This window comes from Octopus sinensis, linkage group LG3, assembly GCF_006345805.1.
Source record: "Octopus sinensis linkage group LG3, ASM634580v1, whole genome shotgun sequence".
Taxonomy (NCBI): Eukaryota; Metazoa; Mollusca; class Cephalopoda; order Octopoda; family Octopodidae; genus Octopus; species Octopus sinensis.
In genome coordinates this window covers 99,029,414-99,057,095 of record NC_042999.1, presented here as the reverse complement: position 1 = coordinate 99,057,095, position 27,682 = coordinate 99,029,414, and the positions used below count along the sequence as shown (strand labels likewise).

Genomic DNA, 27,682 nt, shown 5'->3' with positions numbered 1-27,682 from the left:
ACACACTCACCACACACGCAGTCTCATATTATCTCTCTCTCCCACTCTCTTTCTCACTCTCTCTCTCTCTCTCTCTCTCTCTCTCATACTGATTTGGCAAAATTGTAAGCATGCCAGAATGCCTTGCATTCAAATTCAAATGTCACTAAGGTCAGCTTTGCTATTCACCCTACTCAAATCATTGTTAGGTGTGCTCTGATCAGTTTCCTCTTTAACTATCTGTCTGTCTCTCTTTCTCTCTGTGATATTTGCACAGTGAGAAAGGTCATTGGTACCACTCAAAATGTCTCTTCTAGAAAAAGAGAGGGTTTGAGTAAGGGACTAGAAACCCTTGATAGAGAAACTCATAAGCTACTGGATCTACCTAAAGATAGACTGATGGTCAGAACATCTACAGTATGTAGTGGAAACACTGTTTCAAATTGAAGAAATTTTTACAGGAAGGTTTAGTGAATGCTATCAACCCCAATACTAAACTGGTACTTTATTTTCTCAACCCTGAAAGGCAAAGTTGGCCTTTCTGGGATTTCAGTTGAGAATGTAAAGAGCCAACAGAATCATAACAAATCAGTTTTTGATGCTTAACACTTCTACCAGTTTCCTGCTTGCATGGAATGGATATTTATAGAAGAAAAAAAATACATGGTTATTCAATAAAGATTATAGTTTGGAGTTTGTAAAACTTAAATGATAGCCAAATGATGTCTATCTTTAAGAGCCATACACACTCAGTCTGACACAGCCGACATGAACAATATATTGACAGAGTGAGCATATATTGAAAATTGAATGCGAGTGTTATGTGTATGTGTGTGTGTGGGAGAGAGAGAGAGAGAGTATTTTCAGAAACACTTAAGAGAAGGTGGGGAATGTTAAGTGGAAAAGGAGAGAGGGGCTCTGATAAATAGCTACAAGGCAGGGATGAGAGAGACAGCTACAAAGAAAGGTGACACCAGAAGATACACTATACCAAAAGAAGAGAGAGATGGATTGAAGAGAAGAAAGAGAATAAGAAGTAACATGAGTGGAGAAGAGAGAGAGATAGGAAATGATCCTATAAAAAAGAGATACAAGGTGATAGAGAAAGAGACAACAGACAGAAAGAAGAGAGTAAGAGAAGAAATACTCTTATCAAGAGAAATACAAGAGGACAAACACCAATGTCAACAGAAAGAGAATAATGAAACAAAGAGTAGGCTTGCTATTACTGATTCCCACAGTGAACCTAGAGCTCTTAGTAATGTATAAACCATATGGATAGAGCAGATGTCATATCACATGAACAACACTGGGAATGTGTAATCTTCTACAGCCCCAGGCTGAACAAAGCCTTGTGAGTGAATCTGATGGATGGAAGCTGAAAAAAGCACATCATAGAGAGAGAGAGAGAGAGAGTATGTGTGTGTGTTTTGCAATCTTCTGTGAAAATATGCCCAGACTAGGGGGAATACTTCTATGTTTGGAAACAGAGGATGATTCGCAAAGGGAAATAGCATATGGCCATAGAAAATCTGCCTCAACAAATTTCATCTCACTCTTACACACATGAAAAAAGAAAATGTTTAAACAATGCTGATGAGCACACACACACACACACACACACACACACACAATATTCATTCATATGTATCCATGTGCATGCAAACTACACACATGTATATACAATTCCTCAAACAGGGTTAGTTTAAATTGCATTGATTTTTAGTCCCCCACCTGCGTAACAATTAGACATACCAGTAGGCATTTATTATTGAAGAATGTCAATGAACTATTAAATAGACATAAGAAAATTGGTTCTATTGTATTATTCCTTCCCTTTTGAAGTTGTTCCTTTGAAATTACAATACTTAGAAATATTTAACCTTTGAAATTGACAAGAGTTTTATCAGTGAAAATTCAACTAATTTGTTGGGTTTCACTGTTATAATATAAATCATTTTTAATACTAAAAAAATTTAATTCACATACTTAGCTTGTGCTTCTGCTTGCATAAAAATAAATTCCCATTTACGAGAAAACATTTTCTGGAGTCGCGCTAAATTCTCAGCTTCATAATCTGCAAGCTCCAAACGCTGTTTGTTTTGCATGGTTCTTTTGCATAAATAGACAGCTGAAAGAAAGGTTTTCAGAAATTACTAGCATGTCATACATAAATAACACAAATAAATACTGTGATATATCAATTCATTGGCACCTAATAATTCTTCTTCTTTTGCTTTATTGGTTTTTATCATTGAAACTTTTCCTTTTTAATTGATTTGGTTGAATCTACAAATTAGATTGCTTGCATGAGTTTTGGGAACAGAACTTTCATGACTGAATGTTATCCTAAACACCAACAGCCTTATTATAAATTGGTGATATCTGATAGTGAATTATGCTGTAGCATGTACAAAAATAATCATGCCTTAAAGCAACTCAGGAAAAAAAGATTTTGAAACTCTCATATTCAAGATTGTATTCTTGATTTTTAAATACTCTGCCATCATGCATTATTGTGGATCAATGTTTCTCCTAAGCAGAATAGTTTTCTTACTAAATTAACCTGTGTCAGTAAACAAAAAGTGTTCTTAGCTCATTTACTCAAGAGTGAGTCTAAAGTGATTTAAATGTGGTTTATCAAATATTATGTATTTATCAATATGTTGCAGTTTTATTCTATTTTATACCCCCCCCCCCCCCAAAAAAAAAACCAAAAAAAAAACAATTGGATTCTGAAAACTACACGAGACTAACCAACCAAGCCTTGTACTGGGCTTGAAATTTGAAGCATGTACTGACACAAACATGCAATACAAACACTCACATGCACCTATATGAACACACACTAACAGATGATTGGAATGGCAGAGTGGGTTGGTAATATTCATGTCTACATGAATATTGTCATTGCAAAAAAAAAATATTTTGATGGCATCTCACAAGAAAACAAAAATGGCTTCCACACAAGAGAAATATATAAACGTGCAATTCTGTATTGGCCATCTGTAACCCTAATGTTCATTTGGATGCTGCATATATATTTATCATTCAATCAAGCATGCTGATTTAAAAGCACTGGTTAATCTGTTTGTTCTGGCCATAGATCATAGCAACACAATGCTATATCTATGGTTCCAGGATTTTGCCAGACTGTATTGGCAATGATTAGGATTATTTCAGCTACATGTTAGTTTTTTTTTTTATTACTATTTATTTATTTATTTATTTATTTATTTAAAAGTAACTGTGAGTGAAGTTTCAAACACAAACAGAAAGCAACATGTGTCTTATGTACGGGTCAAAAGCTGAAGCTAAAATATTATAAACACAAAGGATGGGGTGAGAATTATCTATTGCTGCAACTTATATATGAATATATATGGTATTAGCAAATATTGTATTTCTTTTTCCTTTGATCTCTTGCTTTTGTAATCCACTGTTGAACAGATTTAATTCTGCACACCATATTAATTTTTTTTTCCAGACACAAACAAAACTGTTGCATTATTCAGTATTATTCACCTCATTTAATTCAGTTTCTTGTGTTGTTAACTACATTCAATAGATTCTTGACTTCATAATCAAAGTTTCACTTACTATCATTTAACACTTCTATTTTGCTGTCTAAATTTCCATTTTGCTCCATACAGCAATTCTTACAGAAGAATATTAAAAAATAGTCAAATATTTCCAGACAGAAAGTAATAATCTCTGCCAGGTTTTCACAATTTAAATACTACAAGGAATTGAGTAAATACATATCTATACTACTCATTATTCTGTAATGATTTTGTTTTTTTGTCACCGGTACAGCAATGTCCTGTATGTAAAGGCAATAAATACTTTCTAAGGCATCTACCTGGTGATAATGAATTCACTGTAGGCTGACAACAGAATTTTTTAGGAAGTCTGTATAATTTTCTTAATCTATGAGAGGTTAATGTGTTGGACAACCAGCTACATGATCATGAGTTGAGTTTATTACTATCATTGAGTTATGCTCTTGAGCATAGCACTTAACACTGCTTCTTCTAGTTTTACTAATTGGAAAAAGAAAAGTGAGTTCCACTCCTATTCAGTGAAAAAGATATTTCACACTGAATAGGATAAAGAGAAAAACAAAACTAACAATGGGTGACAATGATATGTTTATTTTATTCTCTTGAAGAGTAACCAGAAGTTGAAATAAAGCAATGATTTGAAATATATGCACAAAAAGTTTTCAAAGTAATCTAAATTACAACAAAACCTGATTATTATTACCTGTTAAATAATATTAAATGCACCTACTTCATATGGAAAAACTGTAGAAGAATATTCAGGTTGAAAGGTGTGAAAGATTATAAAATTATAAAAGTTTATTTTTATTCATTTTATAATTTCCACCTTTACTACTAGAATTTTACTATACACTACTTTACTTTACAACTCAAATTTACATTACTATTACATTTCTAATATGGTATAACAGTTAATTAGCAAATACATAACTCGTCTCAGGTTCTAAAGATAGGAAAGTGATTTCAACTGTTATTTTATAACAATAATAATGGACAATGACTTGGCAGTGATGAAAGAATGTGGAAGAATTCATTAAAGACTGACAAGCAGTTGAGTAAACTACATTCAAATTCTCTAAGAGAATAAAACAGTGTTATTAGAAATATATACATGCATTATATCCTCAATCTTAATACTGGATTATTAACCATATTAGCATAAGGTCAAACTTTATTACGGTCATTGAGTTGTACTGGGCAAGATACTTGTAAGAAAATAAGAGAATTGGGAAACAATACTCACTCATAATTTAGGAGTTAAAGACAAAATAAGGAGTTAAAATGAACACCTGGTTGTCAGGCTGTCTTATTAAAATAGATTACATTATCAAGTTTCAAGTCATTTAGTGCTGGTTTCAAATCCTGCTGGTGTATTAAGATATATGCCAGTGTTAAAATGAGGCATAGAAGCACATGGCTCAGTGGTGAGAGAATCAGGTTTACAACCATGAGCTAGTGAATTGGATTCCCAGACCAGGTGCTGTGTTGTTTTCATGAGCAAGACACTTTATTTCATGTTGCTCAGCTGTAGAAATGAGCTGTGACATCACTGGTGCCAAGCTGTATCAACCTTTGCCTTTCTCTTGGATAACATTGGTGGCTTGGAGAGGGGAGGTTGGTACGTATGGGCAACTGCTGGTCTTTCATAAACCTTGCCCGAACTCATGCCTTGGAGGGGAACTTTCAAGGTGCAATCCCGGGGTCATTTATGACCAAAGGGGGTCTTTACCTTTTACCCTTTATAATAGGATAAATGAACTCAAATATACATATATCCCCCTTTACAAAAGTAAAGAAATTATTATTTTTTCAGCAACACCATGACAATGATTTCTTAAAACTTCAAGTTGTAACTCGTTAAATACAATCATTGGCTAACTGTTATCTTCATTAAGCTACACTATTTTTATCCTCTACTAGCTCACTGATTGCATGGGTATAACCTTACAAAGCCTTGTTAGCCTTGTTATCAATAATTCTGTAGTCATCATCACTGCTTTATCATTGGCTTGACTATCAGATCATTTTACAGATAAACTTACAATCATTGTACCGCTAATCTTTGATTAGTTAAACATTGATACTAAGCAGGCAATCCTTCCAGTCTGTTAAACATCGTGTACGAACTGAGACTAACATATTTTGGCCATATTATCTGCCAATTATTTGAGAGTCCATCATATTAACCATCATGCTTCATATTATCTTGGACAAGCGTCAACCAATGATTGGAAATTGTGGATGATAAGAACTGCCCAAAGCTAACCAGAGTGGAAAAAAATTGTTATAGAAGTCACTAGAGTTCATTCATTAATCTGATAGTCGAAGCAGGAAATGTTCTCCATGTCAGTTAACCCCTGACTTCAGTGTCATTTCTAACTGCTATACCTGTTATTTGTGGAGGCGCAATAGCCCAGTGGTCAGGGCAGCGGACTTGTGGTTGGAGGATCGCGGTTTCGATTCCCAGACCAGGCGTTGTGCATGTTTATTGAGCGAAAACACCTAAAAGCTCCACGAGGCTCCGGCAGGGGGTAGTGGCGAACCCTGTTGTACTCTTTCGCCACAACTTTCTCTCACTCTCTCTTCCTGTTTCTTGAGTAACGCTGCGATGCACTAGCGTCCCGTCCAGCTGTGGGGAACACATACGCCACAGAAACCAGGAAACCAGGCCCATGAGCCTCACTAGGCTTGAAAAGGGCAACGTTTATCATTTTTTTTTATACCTGTTATTACATTGTTTTACTCATTTAGTTGCATCCCTACATTTTCAGAGTTCAATTACTTCTGAAATCAACAGGTATAACCTTGACCATATCTATGTTAGAAATCAACTTTAGTGATAAATTGTTGTAGATTGTGATGTGTATTTGAAGAACCTACACTATTATATTAGGGTGCTTGGTAAATGTTTCTTATTTGTTGGCATGACAACTAACAATATTGATATATTACATACAGGATGAGATGGATTTTCTTTTTGCATTTTGCATAAAGCAATAATAGCTAATGTTTTGATATTTGCATATTTCCACCCATTAATAAGAATCCTTTTTCTCAGTCTGCAGATACAGTTTTTAATTAATTTCATCAATTCAGCAACATCACTATATGATGCATACATAGAATATTTAGAGACAACAGCTTATAATTTCTGTTGTTTAGTGTTTTGGAACAATAATAAGAACAATTATATAGCACAACAAGCTTATTCAGCAGAGAGCAATGGAAGATGCCAAACAAGGATTTCATCTACATGTTCCATGAAAGAAATGAAAATAGTTTTTTTAATTTTTAGGTTGTTCAATGAAGCATTTGTCTGTATGATTGTGAATGAGGTTTTTTTCATATAACACATATTTAATATCCCACCAAAAGAAAAAAAAAACTGAAGTTTTTAAAATGCAGAAATTATTGTCTTTGTTTTTACTTAGATTAATAATGTTGAACATGCCAATCCTAACAAAAACTGAATTGCAAAATCTGAAAATCCCTATTGCTACCTCCATACATCATTAATGATAGTAATCATACATCATCTGGTAACTGTTGTAATAGAAGTCAATTGTTTAGTTGATGTTGAATAACCCAGGACAAGTCAGCTTCAGTAAACCTATTGAACAGAGGCCACTGATCAATCACTGCTTCAAGTAGAGACTATTTCATTTTTTATTGTGTTAACAACATTATATTAAGAAGACTTTATACATCTTCTTCCAGGAATTAATATTTAAACAGATGGTCAGAGTTTGTTCAGAGAGTAGTGTCTATTATATTATGCAAGTAAATTGACTATAGAGCATGTCATATATATATATATGGCAGTTAATTTGCATGAAAATAGCACACAGATACATACCATAATCAGTATTCTCTGGTTCACCACTACGAGAAGGCCAGAAGCAAGGTGTCTAAAAGTAAAATAGAAATAAATGAATAAATGTTTAATTAGATTGAAATGAGGAAAGTTAACACTTTAACTACATGGAAATACAAGTGGAAAGAAATTGCAAAACTACCTGACATAGTAGGACAGTATTGTCACTAACACTTTTACTTTATAACTCATGCAGTCTATGACTCCAAGTTTCATGCCACACCATCATCATCATCATCATCATCATTATTGTTTTCAAATCCACTTCTTCCATGCTGGTTTGGTTTGTACAAAGTTCATCAAAACAGCATTCAGTGGTCGGATGCCTTTCCTGCAACCAACACTGCTAACCAACACGCCAACCAACCAAACAACCAACCTACATAAGCACCTATCCATTTATAGATGAAGAATTATACTAAAAACACAAATAAATAAGGAATTATAAAAAAGAGTAAGAGAAAAAACTGAGAATTAACAGACGTTATTTCCTGGAATGTGATACAAATGAAACCAGAAGCTTAGTGTTTATTTTTCAGAATTTAATAAGAGAAGCAGTGTCCATATTTCTTTTTATGGCCAATACAGTTGAATGTTCAGTTCAAATATTTGTAGGGATTAATGTCAATAAGTGAAACAAGGTGTGCAGAAGACTTCTAGTAGGGTGTAATTTGAGAAAGGAAGTGTTTAGTACCAAGAATGTAAAGTTGTTTTGGTTTAGATGTTTCCATACATTTTTCCAAAGGTTAAAGCATTATGTTAGTGGTTAGAGTGAAAGACAGCTACAAATTGTGAGACAAACAACAGGAACTCAAGATGTCTGTTGCACACAAAGTGACTTAGTCTATAAATGTTGCTGTAAACTGGCTCTTACAAGCTGACCATGGCTTTTATCCACAGCAAGCCATAAAATACCTCTAGATTATTAGATGAATTGAAATAGTCAATCATACATGAGAAGGAAGGAAGAAGAAAAGAAAAAAGTAAGAGAGTGAGTGACAGAAAGAAAGAAAGAAAGGAATAAAGAAAGACAACAAAATGGAAGAAAATGAAATGAAGAGAAAGAAATCAATCGATGAAGCAGTAAGAAGAATGAAAGAGAAAGTGAGAAGAGAGTGAGAGAAAATAAAAGAGAGAAAGCAAGATATCTTTGTCAACTGATCACATAAGAGTATGTTTAGCATATAAGATTGGTAAATACAGAAATAGGCCCTTAGACAGCCATAACAAATAGATTCAAGAGAAAATAAAGACAAGGAGGCAGAGAAGCGGAAGTAGAAAGACCAAAAATAATATCCATTTAATTTATATGTCAAGAGAAAATGTGATATCATGTATAAGCAGAACAGCACAACATGAATAGAAGGATAAGACAAATTGTCCAGTCGCTGTAATTTTGGTAGTAAAGTGAAAAATCAGAGTCAAGAAGGTGAGACAAATAATCATTGAGATGAAGGTGAATAGAGAAGCTTTCAGTGCTTTGAGAAGATGAGATGAAAAGAGAAAAGAAAGGAAGACACTACGTTGAAAGAAGTCCAGCTGAAATGATCATCAAAGAGACTGAAAGCTATCAGTGGAAGCAGAATTAGTGCTAAGTGCTACTGTTGACACTAACATCTCAAGTGTAATCCAATCAAGACTAGATAAAAGGTGTCAATAAAAGGGCCCTGACAGATGCGGAATGGAAAAAGTTGAAAGGAGGAGTTTTATCCTAATGGATGCTTGGATTGAATATCATTATTAGCTCAGAAATACCATACATTCCTACTAGTGATTTCTGTTGTTATAGTGACTGTTGTTGTTGAGTCCCACATCACACCTAACTTAGTACAGTGACTCCAACTTCCAGCTCCGCTCTTTTCCCCTTGTACCACTACTATAGTTCCTTGAAGCTAGCTGTTCTCATGTCACCGCCACTTGTGCTCTTTTCATTCAATCATCTCTTCTTCCTATTTCATTCAAATTATGCCAACCTCACCCACCCAACACTAAAAACACTTCCCAGTCCTTTCTTACCAGAACAACAGTTCTCTGGAATTCCTTTCACAGACATGGTTTTCATTCTTCTGTTGATTTACAACTGTTCAAGAGTAAGTATGTATGTATCAACCATAGTTGATACATACATACATGCATGCATGTACATATGCATGTATGTATGTATTGGATTGGCAACTAAGTTCCAGCTGTTTTTTTAAATTTTGGAATTTATTACGTTTTTAAATTTTGCAATCTATTTTTATCACGAATTCTATTTTTGAATCATTTTGGAATCTATTTTGTTTTTGTTCTAGTTAATTTTAGTTCATTTTTGTTTATTTTCAGATCATTAAAATGGAATGTCAAGTTAAGAAAAACAAGCATTTTCAACACCTCCTTTTTGCTCTTAATCAAGGTTCTAAGGTTGCAAAAGCTGCTCGCGATATTTGTGCTATGTATGAAGAGGGTGCCATAGCTGAAAGAACTGCTCATGATTGGTATGCCAAGTTCAAAAATGGAAATTTTGACCTCAAAGATGCACCTCGTTCTGGCTGTCCACTTGAGTTTATGAAGTGCGATGAAACCAACTTTTGCACGAAAATTCTCGTCAAATGACAAGGGAACTGGCAGAGGAAATGGAATGCTCCCACACTACTATAGAGAAGCATCTTCACTCGATAGGAAAGGTCCAGAAGTATGGTGCGTGGGTTCTGCATGCTTTAAGTGACAACATAAATCAACGAGCCACAATCTCTGATGGTTTGCTTGCTCATCACTGCACAACTCATGGACACAAGCAACGATTTCTTTACTGAATCGTTACTGGCGACGAAAAATGGTGCCTGTACATCAATATGAAGCAGTGTAAGGAATGGCTTAGCCCCGGTAAACAAGCGACATCGCGTGTGAAACAAGATCTTCATCCACATAAAACGATGTTGCGCGTATGGTGGGACTGGGAAGGGATTATCCATTATGAATTGCTTGAACGGAACCTAACGGTCAACGCGGAACTCTATGTTCAACAGATGGAACGACTCAACATGGCTATTCAAGAGAAAAGACCTAATCGGCAGCATGGAGTTCTTCTGCTGCACGACAACGCCCACCCTCATATCGCCAATATGACCAAGGAAGTCATTCAAACGTATGGCTGGGAAGTGATGCCACACCCTTGTCGTACTCTCCTGATTTGGCACCAATGGATTTCCACCTCTTTCGATCTCTTTCAAATGCTATGCACGGAGTTTCATTCAATAATGATGCAGAATTGAGAGCTTGGTTGGATCAATTTTTCAAGTCAAAATCGGGTGATTTCTACCAACGAGATATTGAAAATCTTGTTGAACATTGGGAAGAAGTTGTAAACAACAAGGGTGAATACATTATAGATGAATTAGTTTTTATTTTTTATTAAACCTTTTAAAAAATTTAAATTTAAAAAAACCACAGAAATTTAGTTGCCAACCCAATATGTATGTATGTATGCATGTATATATGATAAAATAAATTCTAGGGAAAAGCATGAAACAGAAAGAGTACAGCAAAGCTGCTTTTGGAAGTGGAAGACCCAAAATCTTGGACAGAGTTTTTCTATGTGGTCATCTGTTTCTAATCAGTTGCAGTGAAATTCTCAAACATAGTGCATGTAAAACACTTCTGTCTTTCATATATGTCCCTCCTGTCAATGTTAAGCTGAAGAAGGATTCTGTCTAAAATATCGAGTATTCTACTACTCACAATAAATTCATTGTACTCTCTCTCTTTCTCTCTCATATAAATATATATATATGAAGAAGGTTGAAAGGTAACACACGAGTTGATATGTAGAAGGAAAATAAGACAAGATAGAAAATGCTAAAATAATTTTATCATGAAGAACATTTTAGTACTGATTTCAGTCTTTGTGACTTTTTCAACTTAGAGTAAAGCATGAAAAACAAATAAATTGTGGAAAAATTAAATGAAATGTTTTTTAAAAATATTTCTATAGTTTTCAAATACATCAGACATTTTCCTTTTCTCTGCCTGTCTGTCTGTCTGTCTCTCTCTTACTTTTGTGAAGGCTCAGTAGGTAGGTAGTAGCAGATCTGAAGAAATATCTAATGAAGGATGTGGGTTCTTGGTTTTGATTGTTTAAGCAGCAGTAGCCTATTTTTCTTATGTGTATATATATAAGAATTTTTTTGCGTAATGAGATAAAAAACCAAGGCTGTGTAGATATTAGAACATCTATAGAAAGAAGGTCTTACAGCTGTTTCCAGGATATTTATTAATTATATCCCTTCATCAGAGACGGTGTGAGAGGATGGTTAAGTCATAGTTAGTTTAGATGTGATACAAAATAGAGAGTGAGGTGGAGGAAAGAAAATAGATGCAAGATATGTATGGATATTGAAGTTGTAAATCCATTTTGTTCATGAAGAACAATGACTACATCAACCTCACTGATATTAGAGTCTGTAGACACCCACACACTTCCTTCCTTCTAATCAAACCAGTTAAAAAAAGAAACAATCTGTTGTAGTTATGTAATCTTGGGTCAGCACTGATTGAACTGACAGTCTTATTATCAGATGCATTCTAATTTTTCATATATCACACAGTACATTAGTTATAGTATCCTTCTCAATTTAAATTGTGGGATATAATTTGAGTGAGATTTTGCTGTTTCAAGATTTCTTGTATGTTAATTCCACATGGAAGCTTTTGGTTTCACCCAGATATTGCTAATGTAAAACTAGAAATTGTTAGCTCACTAATAGTTACTATATCAGCCAAGAATCCTTGACCCTTCCAAAATGTTTGACCATGTCAAGCATTCACAGAAAGGATCAATAATTTAGCTTTCCTAAAACCAAAGTGGGTAGAAACAAATACAGTGAGAAAAAAATATGAAGATTCTAATTAAAATCAATGATAGCCAAAGAACAATTGAAACTATATCTATTCCAATATGTATGCACAATCTGTCTCTAATTAAGAAAAAAAGATTTGCACAGATAAGAGTCTACCCATAGTCAGAGATGTGTACATAGATAAATCAGTACATAACTACAAATAAATGTTTCAGTTAATAATGAATTAACCAGCAATAAGAAAAGATATGAAATTCCAATTTCAGACTAGCATGCTGTTACACACTAGATCTAATCAAAATACCCATGCTCACAATTAAGACCAATGACTTATTTCAACTGAACATTCCGAAGCCAATGTATGTACATATATAAATCAACCCCAGGACTTATTATTTGTAAGCCTAGTACTTATTCTATCGGTCTCTTTTGCCGAGCTGCTAAGTTACGGAGACATAAACACACCAGCATCAGTTGTCAAGCGATGTTGGGGGGACAAACACAGACACACAAACATATACACACACACATATGCATATATGTATATACATATATACGACAGGCTTCTTTCAGTTTCTTTCTACCAAATCCACTCACAAGGCTTTGGTCAACCCGAGGCTATAGTAGAAGACACTTGCTCAAGGTGCCACGCAGTGGGACTGAACCCGGAACCATGTGGTTGGTAAGCAAGCTACTTATCACACAGCCACTCCTGTGCCTATAGTATGTTTCCTAAAGACTTGAAGAAGACAGTAATATCGACACAAAATGCAATATCTCTTACATTCTTTTTCTGATACATCACATCACACTTTGAAGGCTATACATTTGCAATCCAAGATTGGTAGATTGCTACAAAACATCTTGAAAACAAAAGAGACAGTGAAGCCTTGGAGCCCCAAGATGCAACTGAAAATACCAGATTATGTCATATTTCTGTGGAAGGCATCATTTGCAATTAGTAGCCACTCAAAAATATCCAGGTATTACCTCTCTATGCAACATGATATTGTCACTGAAACAATACACAATGACATTTGAAAAAAAGACTGTCTTGGAATAAATATAGAACACACTCTGTTACTGATTACCTACACAAATATAAGCACAAGGAATATTGGTGGAACATTGTCATCAAAACTACCAAGTGCAAACATACAAGGTTGTATATTGTTGTTTGAGGCAGACAAAGAAAACTTTGTACTGTTAGAGAGGTTGGCTGCTTTACTCATGTGAATACCTCTTTCAAAATCAAAGAAAAAGATGATAATTACAGACAATTGCTTTGAAACCTTCAGAACCTGTACTCAGATTACAAATTCTCATTTATAACCATAACTGGTGCACTTTTATGAACAAGTTCCTAAATGACAATATGGATAAGCTGGGGTTTTCCTAAAAAGAAATCGACCAGCTAATTCACACATTACATATACAATCTGTAAGTGGAAGAGTAAAAATATACATGACTTTTCTCAAGTTTAAAATCTATGTGCAAAACATCTAAATGAATAAAGGAAGCATATCATTAACTGCACACCAATATACATAGATGAACCCCCTTACTTAACACATAGTAACACCACCAAAAAGTACAATATCCAATAATAACAACATTAATGTTGACAACAGTGTACACCTTGAATGTAGTAGTGGCTGTCTCACTGTAGACTATCACAGAACATTCAACAACATCAATACCTTCAGTGACAACATCGAACTACAGTTACACAAAAATAACCTGCTAGAGAATAAAAACGTTAGCTTCCTTGAATAAACCATGGAATATTGGAATCTTTATAATTCTCTAACAGTTGTGTCATTAGATATGATGCAACAAGTTCAAAGACAGGCAATTTCAAACAATCATAAAAAAAAGAACCTTTTAATTCAGAAGTGAAAGTAATAATTTAAATAGTGGGGAATTATCTTATGTCTATTGAAGCAGCACTCCCATATGAAACTATAAATTTCCTGATATGTGTGCAACAATAACATTACTAGCCTATCAAAATGAGTTGGAGTTGAACAATGAAGTCAAATGTAAACATCAAGTCAGGCCGGGCTCACAACTTGCAAAATAAAATAGTGCTTCTTTGAAGAACCATCTCACAGATAATCATAGTTATGAAGTGTGACGCTATCAATAAATCCCCCCCCCCAATCATATGGCCAAAAGATAAACAAGGAAAGTAGTTTGGGAACTCAAAGAGTAAAACCTTAAATTTTAAACTTCATCACCCGAAACAAGAAGTAACAGCTGGAGAAATTAAAATATACATCTGCCAAGTATAAAAGGAAAACATTGAATAGATTGTTTGTTAGAGATCCAGTATCAGTATATTATAGCTTCAACAAAAATAACACATTATCAATGATAAACATCCCATCAACAGAACAACTTAAAAGATAATGAAAATCAATATGGAAATGGAATGATAGATTCAATGAAAAAGCTGAATGGAGAGACAAATTAGAACAGAGGTACGGCAAGCATGTTGAATAAAAATTTTACAAAATCAATGGTGCAGCACCAGAAAGAGTCCTGAAAAAATACAAAATAGAAAATTCTCAAATTCATATCTTATTACAGGATATTGATTAAAAAATCCCAATTTCTATCCACAAGCTTTAATAACACTGTATAATAAGAATATTTAAGGTATGTCAAACATAACCATACAGTTAGTTGTCAACAGTCATCACTCTTCTCATGCTTTAAAATAGACAAACCACTGAATCTAAAAATAACCACCTGATAGCAGACCAACAAATCATGCATAAGATATACACTGGATGCCTCAATCTGCTTCAACAGGACCACTCTGTACCACTGACACTATTATAACTCCTGAACAAACTGAGAAGAGAAGAAAGTTTGAGGTTGTATTGAGCACTTGCTGATTATTAAAATGATACATGAAAGAAGAACTGCAGAAACATGGTGTAGCTGGACAACCAAAAAAGCTTTCAGCACTGCAATTAACCAAAGTCCTGCTACCATTAGTAGCTGCCATCCACCACATAACTAGAAACTGGTACTTCTACTTACTTCTTAGAGGCAACAATAAACATATTAAATTTTATACTACACACTACAAAAAGGCATCCTTCTGGGCGATAGCTTGTCAGTAATGCTCTGCTCTTTGTTCTCTTGTTAAACCCTTTATCATACCCAATCAAGAAACATAGCTGATATAGGAATGGATCCTTTAACACCTCTCCCCTTTTCTTTGATGATGACCTGAAGCTGTTTGGGCTAAATATTAACCACATCAAAAAAGCAACTGGATCTCATAACCCAATTCATTAAATAAATTGGAATGAAATTAATACAGCTTTTACTCTCTATGGAAACATATAAGTGCCTTGAACAGGATGAGAATGTCAGCCGTGATATATCCATCAATAAGGAGAAGACAAGGAATGAGTACCTCAAGAGAGCTAAAACAATGTTAAAAGTGTCATCATCTGAACATTCAGCTTACAACAAGCATAATGCCCACAACACTTTTGCAGTGCTTATACTCTTCACCATATTTTACCTTTGGTCACTGCAAGAGATCAAAAAGTTCCCATACAAACTCGCAAACTGATCAGTGTTACATGGAAATTTCAGTATAACAGAGATTTGACAGAGCCTAAGGTCCCTGTTTCCAATCATGAGAAAGTTAGTGATAGGAGGCAAAATTTGAATTCAGAATGTTAAGATTCAGAATGGAAATTACAAGGCATCTCATCAATCATTCTAATAATTACACTTTTACTTTCAAAAGCATCCATTTCTTCTCATTATCTAAACAAAATACAAAATCACATATGTGTTAAAATCCTGGATGAGCATCTTCAAAAAGAATTACTTCCTTAGGGTTTTCACACAGGTGAACTCTCCTTTATAACCTTGAAGTTTGTGAACATTTGTCTGTGGTTCACTGAGTCATGTTATTGTTACATTCTAACATTAAACTAAATCTATATTGTAATATATGCTATTTTTCCTGTAATCTCATTCCTAGGCATTCCAGCCATAACCATCCCATATTCTCTTGGGTATAGTAATATATTATCTAATTCTTCTCTCTCTTTTGAAGATGGCAAGGTGTGTAATCTAAGATAGGTTTCCCTGCTATTTCTAATGACTATGTAGAAGGTGGTAGACTTGATTCATCATCCTTTGGGTGCTTTTGAAGGAGTTTACCACATTGCAAGTAATTGGGCCAGGTCTCCTCAGTCAGTTTGTACAAGTATATGTTGTTATTCTATGTGCATCAGTATTTTTATGCTTTGTGTATACTTATAACAGTTTAACATTATTATTTGACAGGATGACATGAGACAAGAGAGTGAAGCATGATATTTGAATGATGGGCCTCATGGAGGCAATGACAAGTGACCAAGATCCTTGACAATATGCCATGCTTGAGAGGACCCATGAAGCCAAGTGAAATTGTAGCTGTGGCCAATACCAGTTTCATAGAACTGGCGTCCATGCCAGTGGCACGTAAAAAGCACCCAGTACACTCTTAGAGTGGTTGGCATTAGGAAGAGCAACCAGTTGTAGAAACTATGCAAAATCAGATTGGAACCTAGCACAACCCTCCAGCTTGCCAGTTTCAGTCAAACTGTCTAACCCATGCCAGCAAGGAAAGCAGACACCAAGTGATGATGATGATGATGATGATGAGTCTCTTTGTATCTTCATATTATTATTTATATACTGTAATATCACAGTATATATTATGATATTATCATATGTTTATTTGTTTATAGTTTCAATATTAATATGCATTATATTGATTTCTAGCATTAAGCATAAGGTCACACATTTTAAAAGAGGGCATCGTCAATTAAATTGACACCATAACTTGACTGCTAGCTATTTTATTGACCTGGGAAAGGATGAAAGGCTCAGTCAGCCCTGGTGGGATTCTCAAATCAGAACACACAGGAACATGCAATTATAATTTTTCATACTTAAAAGATTAAAAATGCTTTAATATTTATGATTAATATTTACATCCCTGTTGATGAAAATATTTTTTTTCAACTATTTCATCTCTAAAGACAAGATTAATAGACTGAAAAATTATAATTGTATTAACAATAAACAATTTCAGACAGTTAGACTTAATATAAGGACAAAGGTCAATATTATGAGGCATTTTTTCTGGTACACCACTACATCTACCATGTAGTCCTTTACTATACATGTATATCACATTGCAGCATTGACTGCAAAGCAAGTAGTGGAGTTGTCAAAGCACTGGACATAATATAATGCCTTGTAGCTCTTTTATTTTGTTTCTTGCATTTTGAATATGGATCTTACCCAATTTAACTATGATCAATAGGCATAGGTGTGGTTGTGTGGTAAGAAGTTTGCTTCCAAACTACAGGGTTCCAGGTTCAGTCCCACTGCATAGTACCGTGGTCAAGTGTCTTTTACTATAGCCTCAGGATATGGTAGATGGTAACTGAAAGAATCTTGTTGTATATACATGTGTGTGTGTGCGGGTGTGTGCATGTGTATGTCTGTGTTTGCTCCCACTACCACTTGATAACCGGCACTAGTATGTTCACATCCTCATAACTTAGTGGTCCAGCAAAAGAGACCAATAGAATGAGTACTAGGCTTAAAAGAAAAATAAGTCCTGGGTTCAATTCGTTTGATTAAAACCCTTCAAGGCAGTGCCCTAGCATGTCTGTAGTCTAATGTCTGAAGCAAGTAAATGATAGAATATATAAAATACCAGAATAGGGCAGTGGACTGATGGAATGGTTCCAGCTGTTTGTGTTCTGAGTTCAAATCACACCAAATCCTACTTGGGTGGTAAATCTGTCACCAGATTTAACCACAACACTTAGTCCTTGGATATCTTTAGAGCAGGTTCAATCCGTTGCAAGCTCTTGGGCCAATATTAAATCTCCCAAAGTTAATTTACATGCTAAGAGAAAAATCCATTTTATTTCTTTTGCAAGCAGGGAATAGTTGTGGATGTGTTGCAGACTATTAGCTCTCATCAGCATAATATAGCTTAATTAAGCTTACCTGATTAGCTGAAAGAATATTTCCCAATTACAATAATGGAAAAAAAAATGGTTGTAGATAATTTTTGGCCCATGTATATTTTCTTTAATTTGCATACTAAAATATTCTGAACTAAGGGAAATAATTCAAAATAGTGCAAAGCATGAGTTTAAAAAACTAATTTAAGAGGTAAATGTCACATTTAAAAATATTTATAATTGAAACATCACTTTTAGTTGCAGAAAGAAAAGAATACCCTAGTGGCAAGTGATGGTGACACACACACAAAATAGGGAAGGTTACTAAAAGAAAATATAATCTTTGTTTGCAGATAAGATAGCTACATGCTTTTGTCTATTAGATCTCAGTATTACATAGTCTATTCAAGCCATACATTAACATTATTAAGTGAAGGAAGGACACAGGGGATAATGTAATTAAACATAATATTATGCCTTTAAAATAGGCAGTTTATATTTTACTTGTTTTTGTCATAGGACTGCAGCCATGCTCAGGCACAGCACTGAAATGTTTAGTTGGAGAAATCCACCTCAGTACTTATTCTATCAGATTCTGTTGCCAAACTGCTAAGAAACAGGAAAGTAAAGAAACTAACTGACAAGCGGTGGTGAGGGCAGACAAATATAAACACAAGGACACATACACACACAGACATGTGTGTGTGTACGAGTGTGTGTGTGTGTGTATTTACACACACACAAATACACACATGATAGGCTTCCTCACAGTTTCCATCTACAAAAGCCACTCAGAAAACGTTGCTCAATCTAAGAGTATAGAAGAAGGACATTAGCCCAAGGTGCAGCATAGTGGGGCTGAACCCAAAACCATATGGTTGCAAATCAAGCTTCTTAACCACACAGCCGGTCCTCATTTGAATACATTTGAGCATAGATCTGCTGGATTAGGGCTGATATGTAGCTAAGCAACAACAACAATAATGACATTCTAGGAAGAATAGTGTAATAATTTTTCGTCAAAACTAAATTCAAGCAAGAAAGTATCTTGAGAACACGTAGGAAGAGGTGATAAAGTTAGATATCAGGGTGATAAGATTTACAGATGTATTGAGAAAAGTCATGAGGAATGGTGAAGTGATTGATATTTATGTATGATTGGTACCTTCTTCATAAAAGAACCATGATCTAGTGATTTCTAAAATGCTGACTACACAGGAAATGTACTTTTATAGCTGACACCAATAAAGTTCAAAGATCACTTTCAAATTTGCTTTTTCTTTGGTTTTTGTTACCTTTAGAATGACTGAAGTTTTTCAATATATTCTATACAGCAATTATAACAAATCTAACAAAACACACTTTTTTTCCATGCATCATAATACTAAAGAAAAGTCAGCATGTATTATGCCCAAAAGCTATTTTTCTTGGTTATCACTACACATAACTATGGGTTATCATTTTACAAAAGTGCATAGTATACAGAAATAATAAGAATACTCCATACAAAAGAAAGAACCAGCTATGTCTGATTTCATCATAATAAAGATGACAAATTTCATGCTTGTTGTACCCTATGCAGAAGACATACTTCAGCAGATATATATAGGGTCAATTTGGCAGATTGATATACTAAGTACAAAATGAGCTTTTCATTTGTCAATGGTCTAATGGATAACAGTGTTATTACTTTTAGTTTAAAAAGAAAGGTTTCTGTTTTTATTCTAGTCTGTGTACATATCCAGGAATGAAGGATTTTGTGACAATCAGATATCAAATCAACTGACACATAGGTACATGTAAATGTTTAAAAAGTTCTCATCTCTTAAGATAAAGCTAGCAGTTTTGGAAAACCATAATCTTTAGTACTTCCTCTATTTCAATGTTGCTTAATTGATTAGAAATAGCAGCGAAGAAAAAAACAAGTTAAGAATAGATAAATATATACACACACACACACATCATCGACATTGTCGTCATCATCATCATTATAATTTAACATCCCTTTTTTCTAACCTAACAGTGTGTAAATGTCTAAATTTGTAAAACTATCTCACTCAAGCTAAAATGGAAAAAAAAACAAAACAAATTAATGTGAACTATAAAATGAATAAAAGCAATGAAATAACTAAGTTACATGATAACACTGTGCAAAATTGTATAGTATTGAAGCAACACTTCAACAGTATAAACAGTAGTCCTAAACTGATAAATTATGCATTTAAATGAATGCGATGACATTTAAGACAGAGAAAATAAAGATATTGATTGTCTTAAATTTTACAAGCAATATGTGTGTGTGTGTGTGTGTGTGTATGTGTCATGCATGTGTGTGCATACTCCACACTAAGACACATACACACACATTCATAAAAAAAAAGATAAAATAAAGGCTACTGAGTTGTTGAAAAAATTTAAATCTAATTAATTAGACAGTGTAATACTTGGAATATAATACATATAAAAATGTTCAGATATCCTATGAAACACTAGAGCTGCAACTATTGCTACTACTACTAGTACCACAACCACAACCATTATCGCTAATACCACTACTACTACTACCACCACCACCACCACTGTCACCACAACCAGAAGCACCACTACTATCATCATTAAAACCACTACCACAACAACTCCTACAACCATTACCACCACAGCTACCAACACTGCAACCTCTACAACTAAAACCACAACCATCACTACAACAGCTACCACCACAACTATCAACATTATAACCACTATCACGACAACCACCACAGCTACCAGCATTACAACCACTACCACTACAACCACCAGCACTACAACCTCTACCACCACCACCACCATCAGTGCTGCTGCTGCTACTACTATTACTACTACCACTACTACTACTATTACTACTACTACTAAGAGAGAGAGAGAGAGAAATAGAGAGGCAAAAAACAAACTCATATTTGAAATTATTGAAAAAAAAACTTAAAACATATGAACATAAATTAGTTTACTAATGTGTGTTTACATGTTTTGAAAGGCTAAATTTGAAAACAACAAAGCACCAACTTAAGGATACAGACATCACAATAATAATGTTTTAGGTTATAATTTTACAGTGATCAATAACATATAGAAATCCTTCAAAACTCAAAACTCAGCTTAAAATAAAAAAGCTTTCATCTTTTGCCTTTACTTGTTCCAATCATTTGACTATAATCATGTTGGGACAATGCTTTTTAACCCCTTAGCATTTGTCAAATGTATTACTTATTTACTCACATTGTTTTGAATTAATCACACAATATTTTGTAGCTTCAAGATTTCAATCGTGTGTTTGTAAATTTTTTTGACTAACATTGTAGGGTAGGTGTGAAGGGGGTTGGATCTGGTCAGTTTTAACATAAAACAGGTAGAATATTTGGGCCAGATGTAGCGGGATTAAATGCAAAAGAGTTAAAGGGTTTTAGTAGTCAAACAAATTGACACTGCTGCTTACTTTTTAAGCATGGGTACTCATTCTGTTGGTTTCTTTTACTGAACCATTAAGGTATGGGAGTGTAAACAAACCAACACTAGTTGTCAAGAGAGAAAAACACAAACACACACACACACATATACAAATGTGTTTTTATTTGTATACATACATATATGTATGTGTTTGTGTGTGTATATGCATATATATATATATATATATATACATATATATCAATAACAAAGTCACTTTGATCCATGTAGGAGAGGTGCAGCCATAGGGTAGGTGTCCTTAGAGGTAAAAAAATCCAATGGAGAGGTAGTGTCCATCGAGGAAAGGTAAGAGTTGGTAGTGGTAAGATATAGGATACATACATACATACATATATATGTGTGTATAAGAAAATGAGATGACAAAGGAAAAAAGCCGGTTATGTTATGTACTCCATTAACTTTCAGCTGTTTCTGCTATAAGATGCACTGGACTCATAGTTGAGTGCCTGAATAACATTCTATAGCTTCATCAGAGCCTCAATTATGGCGGAATCAAATGTAGCATGTGAGATAGAAGACTATGTTGGTTTGGACATATGACACGTATGAATGGGGACAGCTGCATAAAGAAGTGCCGATCACTGAAAGTGGATGGTACCCGCAGAAGAGGGAGACCCAGGGAGACGTTGGATGAAGTAGTAAGGACTGATCTCAGAATGTTGGGCCTCGCGGAGGAAATGACAAAAAACAAGGATGTCTAGTGATATGAAGTTCTTGGGAAAACCTGCCCAAATCAGTGAAACTGAGTTCTAGAAGTGCTGTGTGTCCCACCCACACTTAACAAGAAAACATCTCACACATTCTACCAAAACAAAACCAAACTACATCTCTTCCTCACATTTCCACTTCATGCACTGTACTTACCTCCCACTCCCCAATTCTGTTCTCTTGGCCCTGTGCCACAGTATCATTGCTCTCCACTAGCCCCCAACTAACGTGTTCCACCCACACGCCGTCTTACTGTATCATTTTTATGTGCTAGCCCCCAACCTGTATGTTCTACCCACATGTAACAAGAGAACTTTCCACACACCCTACCCAACAAACCAATCTACATCTCTTCTCTTCCTCACATTTCCTCCCTCATACACTATGCCTAGCTCTCACTCCCCAATCCTGTCCTCATGGCCCTGTTCCTTTGTATCATTGCTATCCGATAGCCCCTTGGCTCTATATATACCCAGGTTTTCACCACTCATCCCTCACCCCTGCACTCTTTAATCATGCTTCCTTCATAATATCCTGCCACTTATATTATGGTGTTCGAACCTCAAGGGTATGTCATGGCACTTGCCACCATCTGTATTTCTCTCTTCTTTTACTCAACCATCACATTTATATTCTGATCCCCGTCCCTTGTGAGTATACCTGACACTTTGCCACTGCCTCTATCCTGCTGTCTCCAACTCTCTCTTTCCTACTCCTGCACTTCTCTCAGATTGGGTAACCATGTATTTCCTTTGCGTTGGCAGTGCACCTGTTTCTGTCTTCATTCCTGACTCACTCTTGGTCTTCATTCTTGACTCACTCTCTGCCTCTCTCTCTTTCTCTCCAGCCAGGTAACCTTGTACCTCCTCTACAGCAAGACACCTGTTTCTATCTCTTTGTCTCACTATAACCTTTCATCATCCAACACAAGATCACCTCCTCCAATTCCCGCTCCCCTCTCAAAGACATTTTTTTTGTCTTGCAACTACTAGGTAATCCCGTCAGTGCAGGTGCCACTTAAAAGCACCCATCCACACTGTAAAGTGGTTGGCATTTGGAAGGGCATCCAGCAGTAAAAACCTTTCCAAAACTGACCTCACCTGTACTTGTGCCACGTAAAAAGCACTGAATCCACTCTGTTGAGTGGTTGGTGTTAGGAAGGGCATCCAGCTGTAAAAATCCTATTAAAACAGCTACAAAAGTTTTGTGCCAGCATGGAAGGCAGACATTAAATGATGATGCTGATGATGAAACTGCACTTCATAATTGAGGATGCAATGAAACTATAGGATGTTATTCAGGCACTCAACTATGAAATCACCACATTTTAAAGCAGAAACTGATGTAAGCTTATGAAGTTCAAAACATAAATATCTCTTTCCCCTTTGTCATTTCATTTTCTGATTACTGCTCTATACTCATCTAACACTTCACATACATACACTGAGATCTACTTCAGGTTATTAATCTTGTAATGCCTAAGCAAAATTGTGTGTGTGTGTGAATGACTTTGTTTGTTTGTTTTGATAATTTTAAGTAGCTATCCTCAATTTTGTTTGCTTTATTATTGTTAAAAAATGTTGGCCATTTTTCAGCACATATATCCTGATTAATTAAAACAATAATGCTCACAACATTAAAAGTAAGTAGCATTTACTTCCCTACATATTCTAAAGTTACTGTTATCTTATCCAGCATAATCTTCTCTGGAACTGTGCTCCCTCACAAGCTATACCTTCACTGAGTTGCTGTGTTTATGTCACGGATATTGAATTGCATGTTTCAAAGACTCTGCCAAGTGCTATTCATTGGTTTCATGTAAACAGAAGAAATTCTGCAAGCCAGAGGAGCCTCTCCATGGTAGCTCAACTAGTAGCTAGAAATAATATCCAAATCTCCTTAAAATCACATCTTACCATCTTCTTGTTGGAAATATCAGATAATGTAGTTCAAGATATGTGCCACCCAGCAAAAAAAAAAAAAAAAAATGGTCATGGTTGAATACCTTTGGTCATAGTAGTCAGGGGTGAGCTGGAGTTAAAATAACAACTTTAATTCTTTCAAATAAACTAATGCAATATTGGAGATAATGAAGTTTTATTATCAATAATAGTAATGAATTGAATAAACATTTTACATCCTTCTCAGAATTCTTTTGAATCAAACACCCCATATTTTGAATAGAGAAAATATAATCAAAAGCTAAAGAGAATAAAGGTGTCAAAAAGATATACCTTACCTGGAAACGGTAATACGTGTTGTCATTTTTAACTGTTAACACGTGGTCATCAATTGGGAAAAGATAGCCATGAGCAGACATTAGGTGAGCCAGATGTAATCCTTCCGCTGCAATAAAAATAAGATAAAAATGTAAAACAAGATAAAAACTCAATAGTTAGATAAAGAAATTAAATAATATTTCTAAGAAGATTTTTCAAACATATTTTATACAAGAGTAGAATGAAATAATGAATAAACATTCCTAGGCTCTATCATAAGATTGTTGTTATTCTATATACCACACAATGCACTCAAACTCAACTTGCACACAAGCCATATGGCGTTTTTTACCATTTTAAAATTCTATTTATTATTTGATCTGGAGAAAGAGACTATGCCCATGATCTTTACAACTCCATTAATGCTGATGGTTTTAATACAGTTAACATTCCTCTTGAACAGCAGCAAGTTAATGGATGCAAGGAAAATATGTGCCAAGAGAGAATTACAGAAGGTGGGCATCTTGGTTAGAAACAACTGGGAACAGTAGTTACTGAAGAGCCAGTGGTTGTGACACAATGTGGACAATGAGAGAAGTGGAAATGGTTAAGTTGGGAGAGCTTGACTGGAGATGACAGCCAGCTTCAAGGAGCAAAAGCCCCCATACCAATTATAACAGAATATGAAGAGAGGAGACAATATGTTTATGATATCAAATTGCATGCTTCAGAAACCAATATCAGTTACATTTAGTAAATATGAAGCAGTCTTTGCAACAATTTAATGCAATTGCATCTTGGAAGTAATAATATATGCTTGTCATGAACATTTTGCATTTTTCTGAGAGTTCTTCTGAACATATCATACCACAAAGAACATTAGAAGCATAAGACTTCATACAAAATTTTAGTAACAGGAAACTCTATGCTAAAAATATGTAATTATCTTCTCAGACTAGTCAGGTTTTAAAGGGTTGGTCCTTGACTCTGGTTCCATAAGCATAAGTGTATGCAAAATGGATTTCATTAGGATAGGATACATGTCTATCCTTTCACAGATAACATTTCTAAATCATTTAATGTCTGTTTCCAACAGCTGAGTAAATGCAAAATAGACCAAAAAAAAATCAGATTTAAAATCATGAGCAGGTAGGTCTACATCTTAACCACTCAATTAATGTGCTTCCCCTAAGGAGACACAATTGTCAAAACCAAATAAAATATATTTTATATACACAGACATGTAGGAAGTAAATAGACACCTTTAACTTAAAAAATTTCTGATCTAAGCGCCTTAATGTAGAATTTACAATATAATTATTCTTTTTCATTCCAGGTGCCATTATATTAAACATTTGCAAAGAGTAACCATGCCCCGCACAAAGAATTCAGTACTGTCAGATTTTCAAAGAGGTCATATAGTTGGGCAATATGAGGCTGGTCTTAGCCAGCAAAAAATTGCCGAAAATCTTCAAATTCCTCTTGATAGTGTTAATAGAATTATAGTGCAATTCAAAAGCCAAGGAAAAGAATCAACAGATTCTCGTCCCAGCTGACCTGGGCCCTCAGAAACGAAGCTTTGCTGTTTGAAGAGAATCGTGGAAAATGAAGCCCAATCAAAGGCTTCTGACATTGCAAAACAGCTAGAAGTTAGTCCAAGATTGTGTGTTACATATCTGCATAAGCTTGGGTATTATGGATGAGTAGCTAGAAGAAAATCTCTCCTTCAACGAATTAATATCATGAAAAGAAAGAAATGGGCTAAGGAGATGTCAGAAAAATCCAGTTCATTTTGGGATAGAGTGACTTTCTCAGATGATTCCAGATTTGCATTATTTTCAGACAGTGGATGCGTTTGGGTCTGGAGGCTTCCCAATCAAGAATTTGATTTGAAACGACTCCAGCCAACTGTGAAACTTGGTGGTATCTCTGTAATGGTATGGGGAGTTGTCACCAGCAACGGTCGTTCTGAGCTGATCGAATGTGTTGGAACCATAAACTCTGCAAAATACATCGAAATACTTAAGCAAGGACTATTTCCGATGTATTTACACAATAACATAACGAAAAATGAATTTTTATTCATGGAAGATGGGGTTTCATGCCACACAGCAAAAAGGAATCAACAATGGTTGACTGAAAATGGGATCAAAAAGCTTCCTTGGCCGAGCCAATCTCCTGAAATGAACCCAATTGAAAATCTTTGGAGCATACTAGATAGAGCTATACAAAAAAACTTGACAGAAACCTAAATCTAAAGATGAATTGTTTCAATTGTTGCATGAAAAGTGGGCATAAATTCCACAAGTGACTATCACAAAGCTCATCAGTTCAATGCCAAAAAGAGTTTCTGAATTAAAAACTGCAAAGGGAATGTCAACTAAATACTAAAGTATGTAGTCCTAGCGATTACATTTCAATTGTTTGCTTTGCGTATTAAATAAAAGATTTTGAAAATTAAAGTCTCTATTTACTTCCTGCATGCCTGTGTATATATTAAATATATTAATATTACTGGAAGGAATAAAGAAACTAAGTATTGGCTACATAAATGAAATTTAAAAATTATTAAAGCCAAGGAGGTTGCACGTTGCCACATGCATAAATTATGTCATATAAGTATTAAGCAGAGACGTCTTGGAAAGGCAATTCAGAGAGTGGTGTTCTCCCATGTATAAAACAGTAGAATGCATCACTCAGACATTAATTTAATATTTTTCTTGCTTTGCAGATGCAATGATTTATTTGTTGAAGTTGTGGAGTTTTTTTCAGTTTTTTTCTTTCTTTTTTTCTGATGAATGCTATAGATTAGAAACAGAAGAAATATGATTGCAGTGAGACTGAACAGCCAGTGTACTTCTCAACTGATACATGAAACATGACAAGTATTTTCTGAAATATCATCATTTTGTTCATTAATAGATAATATTTTCAAAAAATGATATATGTAAAATATTTTTGCTAAGACATTATATCCAAATTTTCAAATTAATA

General features: G+C 34.8%; 1 protein-coding gene across 7 annotated transcripts in view; it reads right to left on the bottom strand.

Annotated features, from left to right (window-relative positions):
* The window catches only part of LOC115209264 (regulator of G-protein signaling 7), a 496,388-nt gene that overhangs the window by 198,502 nt on the left and 270,204 nt on the right, over positions 1-27,682 (bottom strand). For all 7 annotated transcript variants that reach the window (XM_036501194.1, XM_036501193.1, XM_029777562.2 and 4 more), the window contains exons 4-6: positions 24,709-24,815; positions 7,399-7,450; positions 1,969-2,110 (exon numbers count right to left, since the gene is read on the bottom strand). In XM_036501194.1, coding sequence (XP_036357087.1) covers positions 1,969-2,110; positions 7,399-7,450; positions 24,709-24,815 — 301 coding nt within the window. The remainder of the gene's footprint in view (positions 1-1,968; positions 2,111-7,398; positions 7,451-24,708; positions 24,816-27,682) is intronic.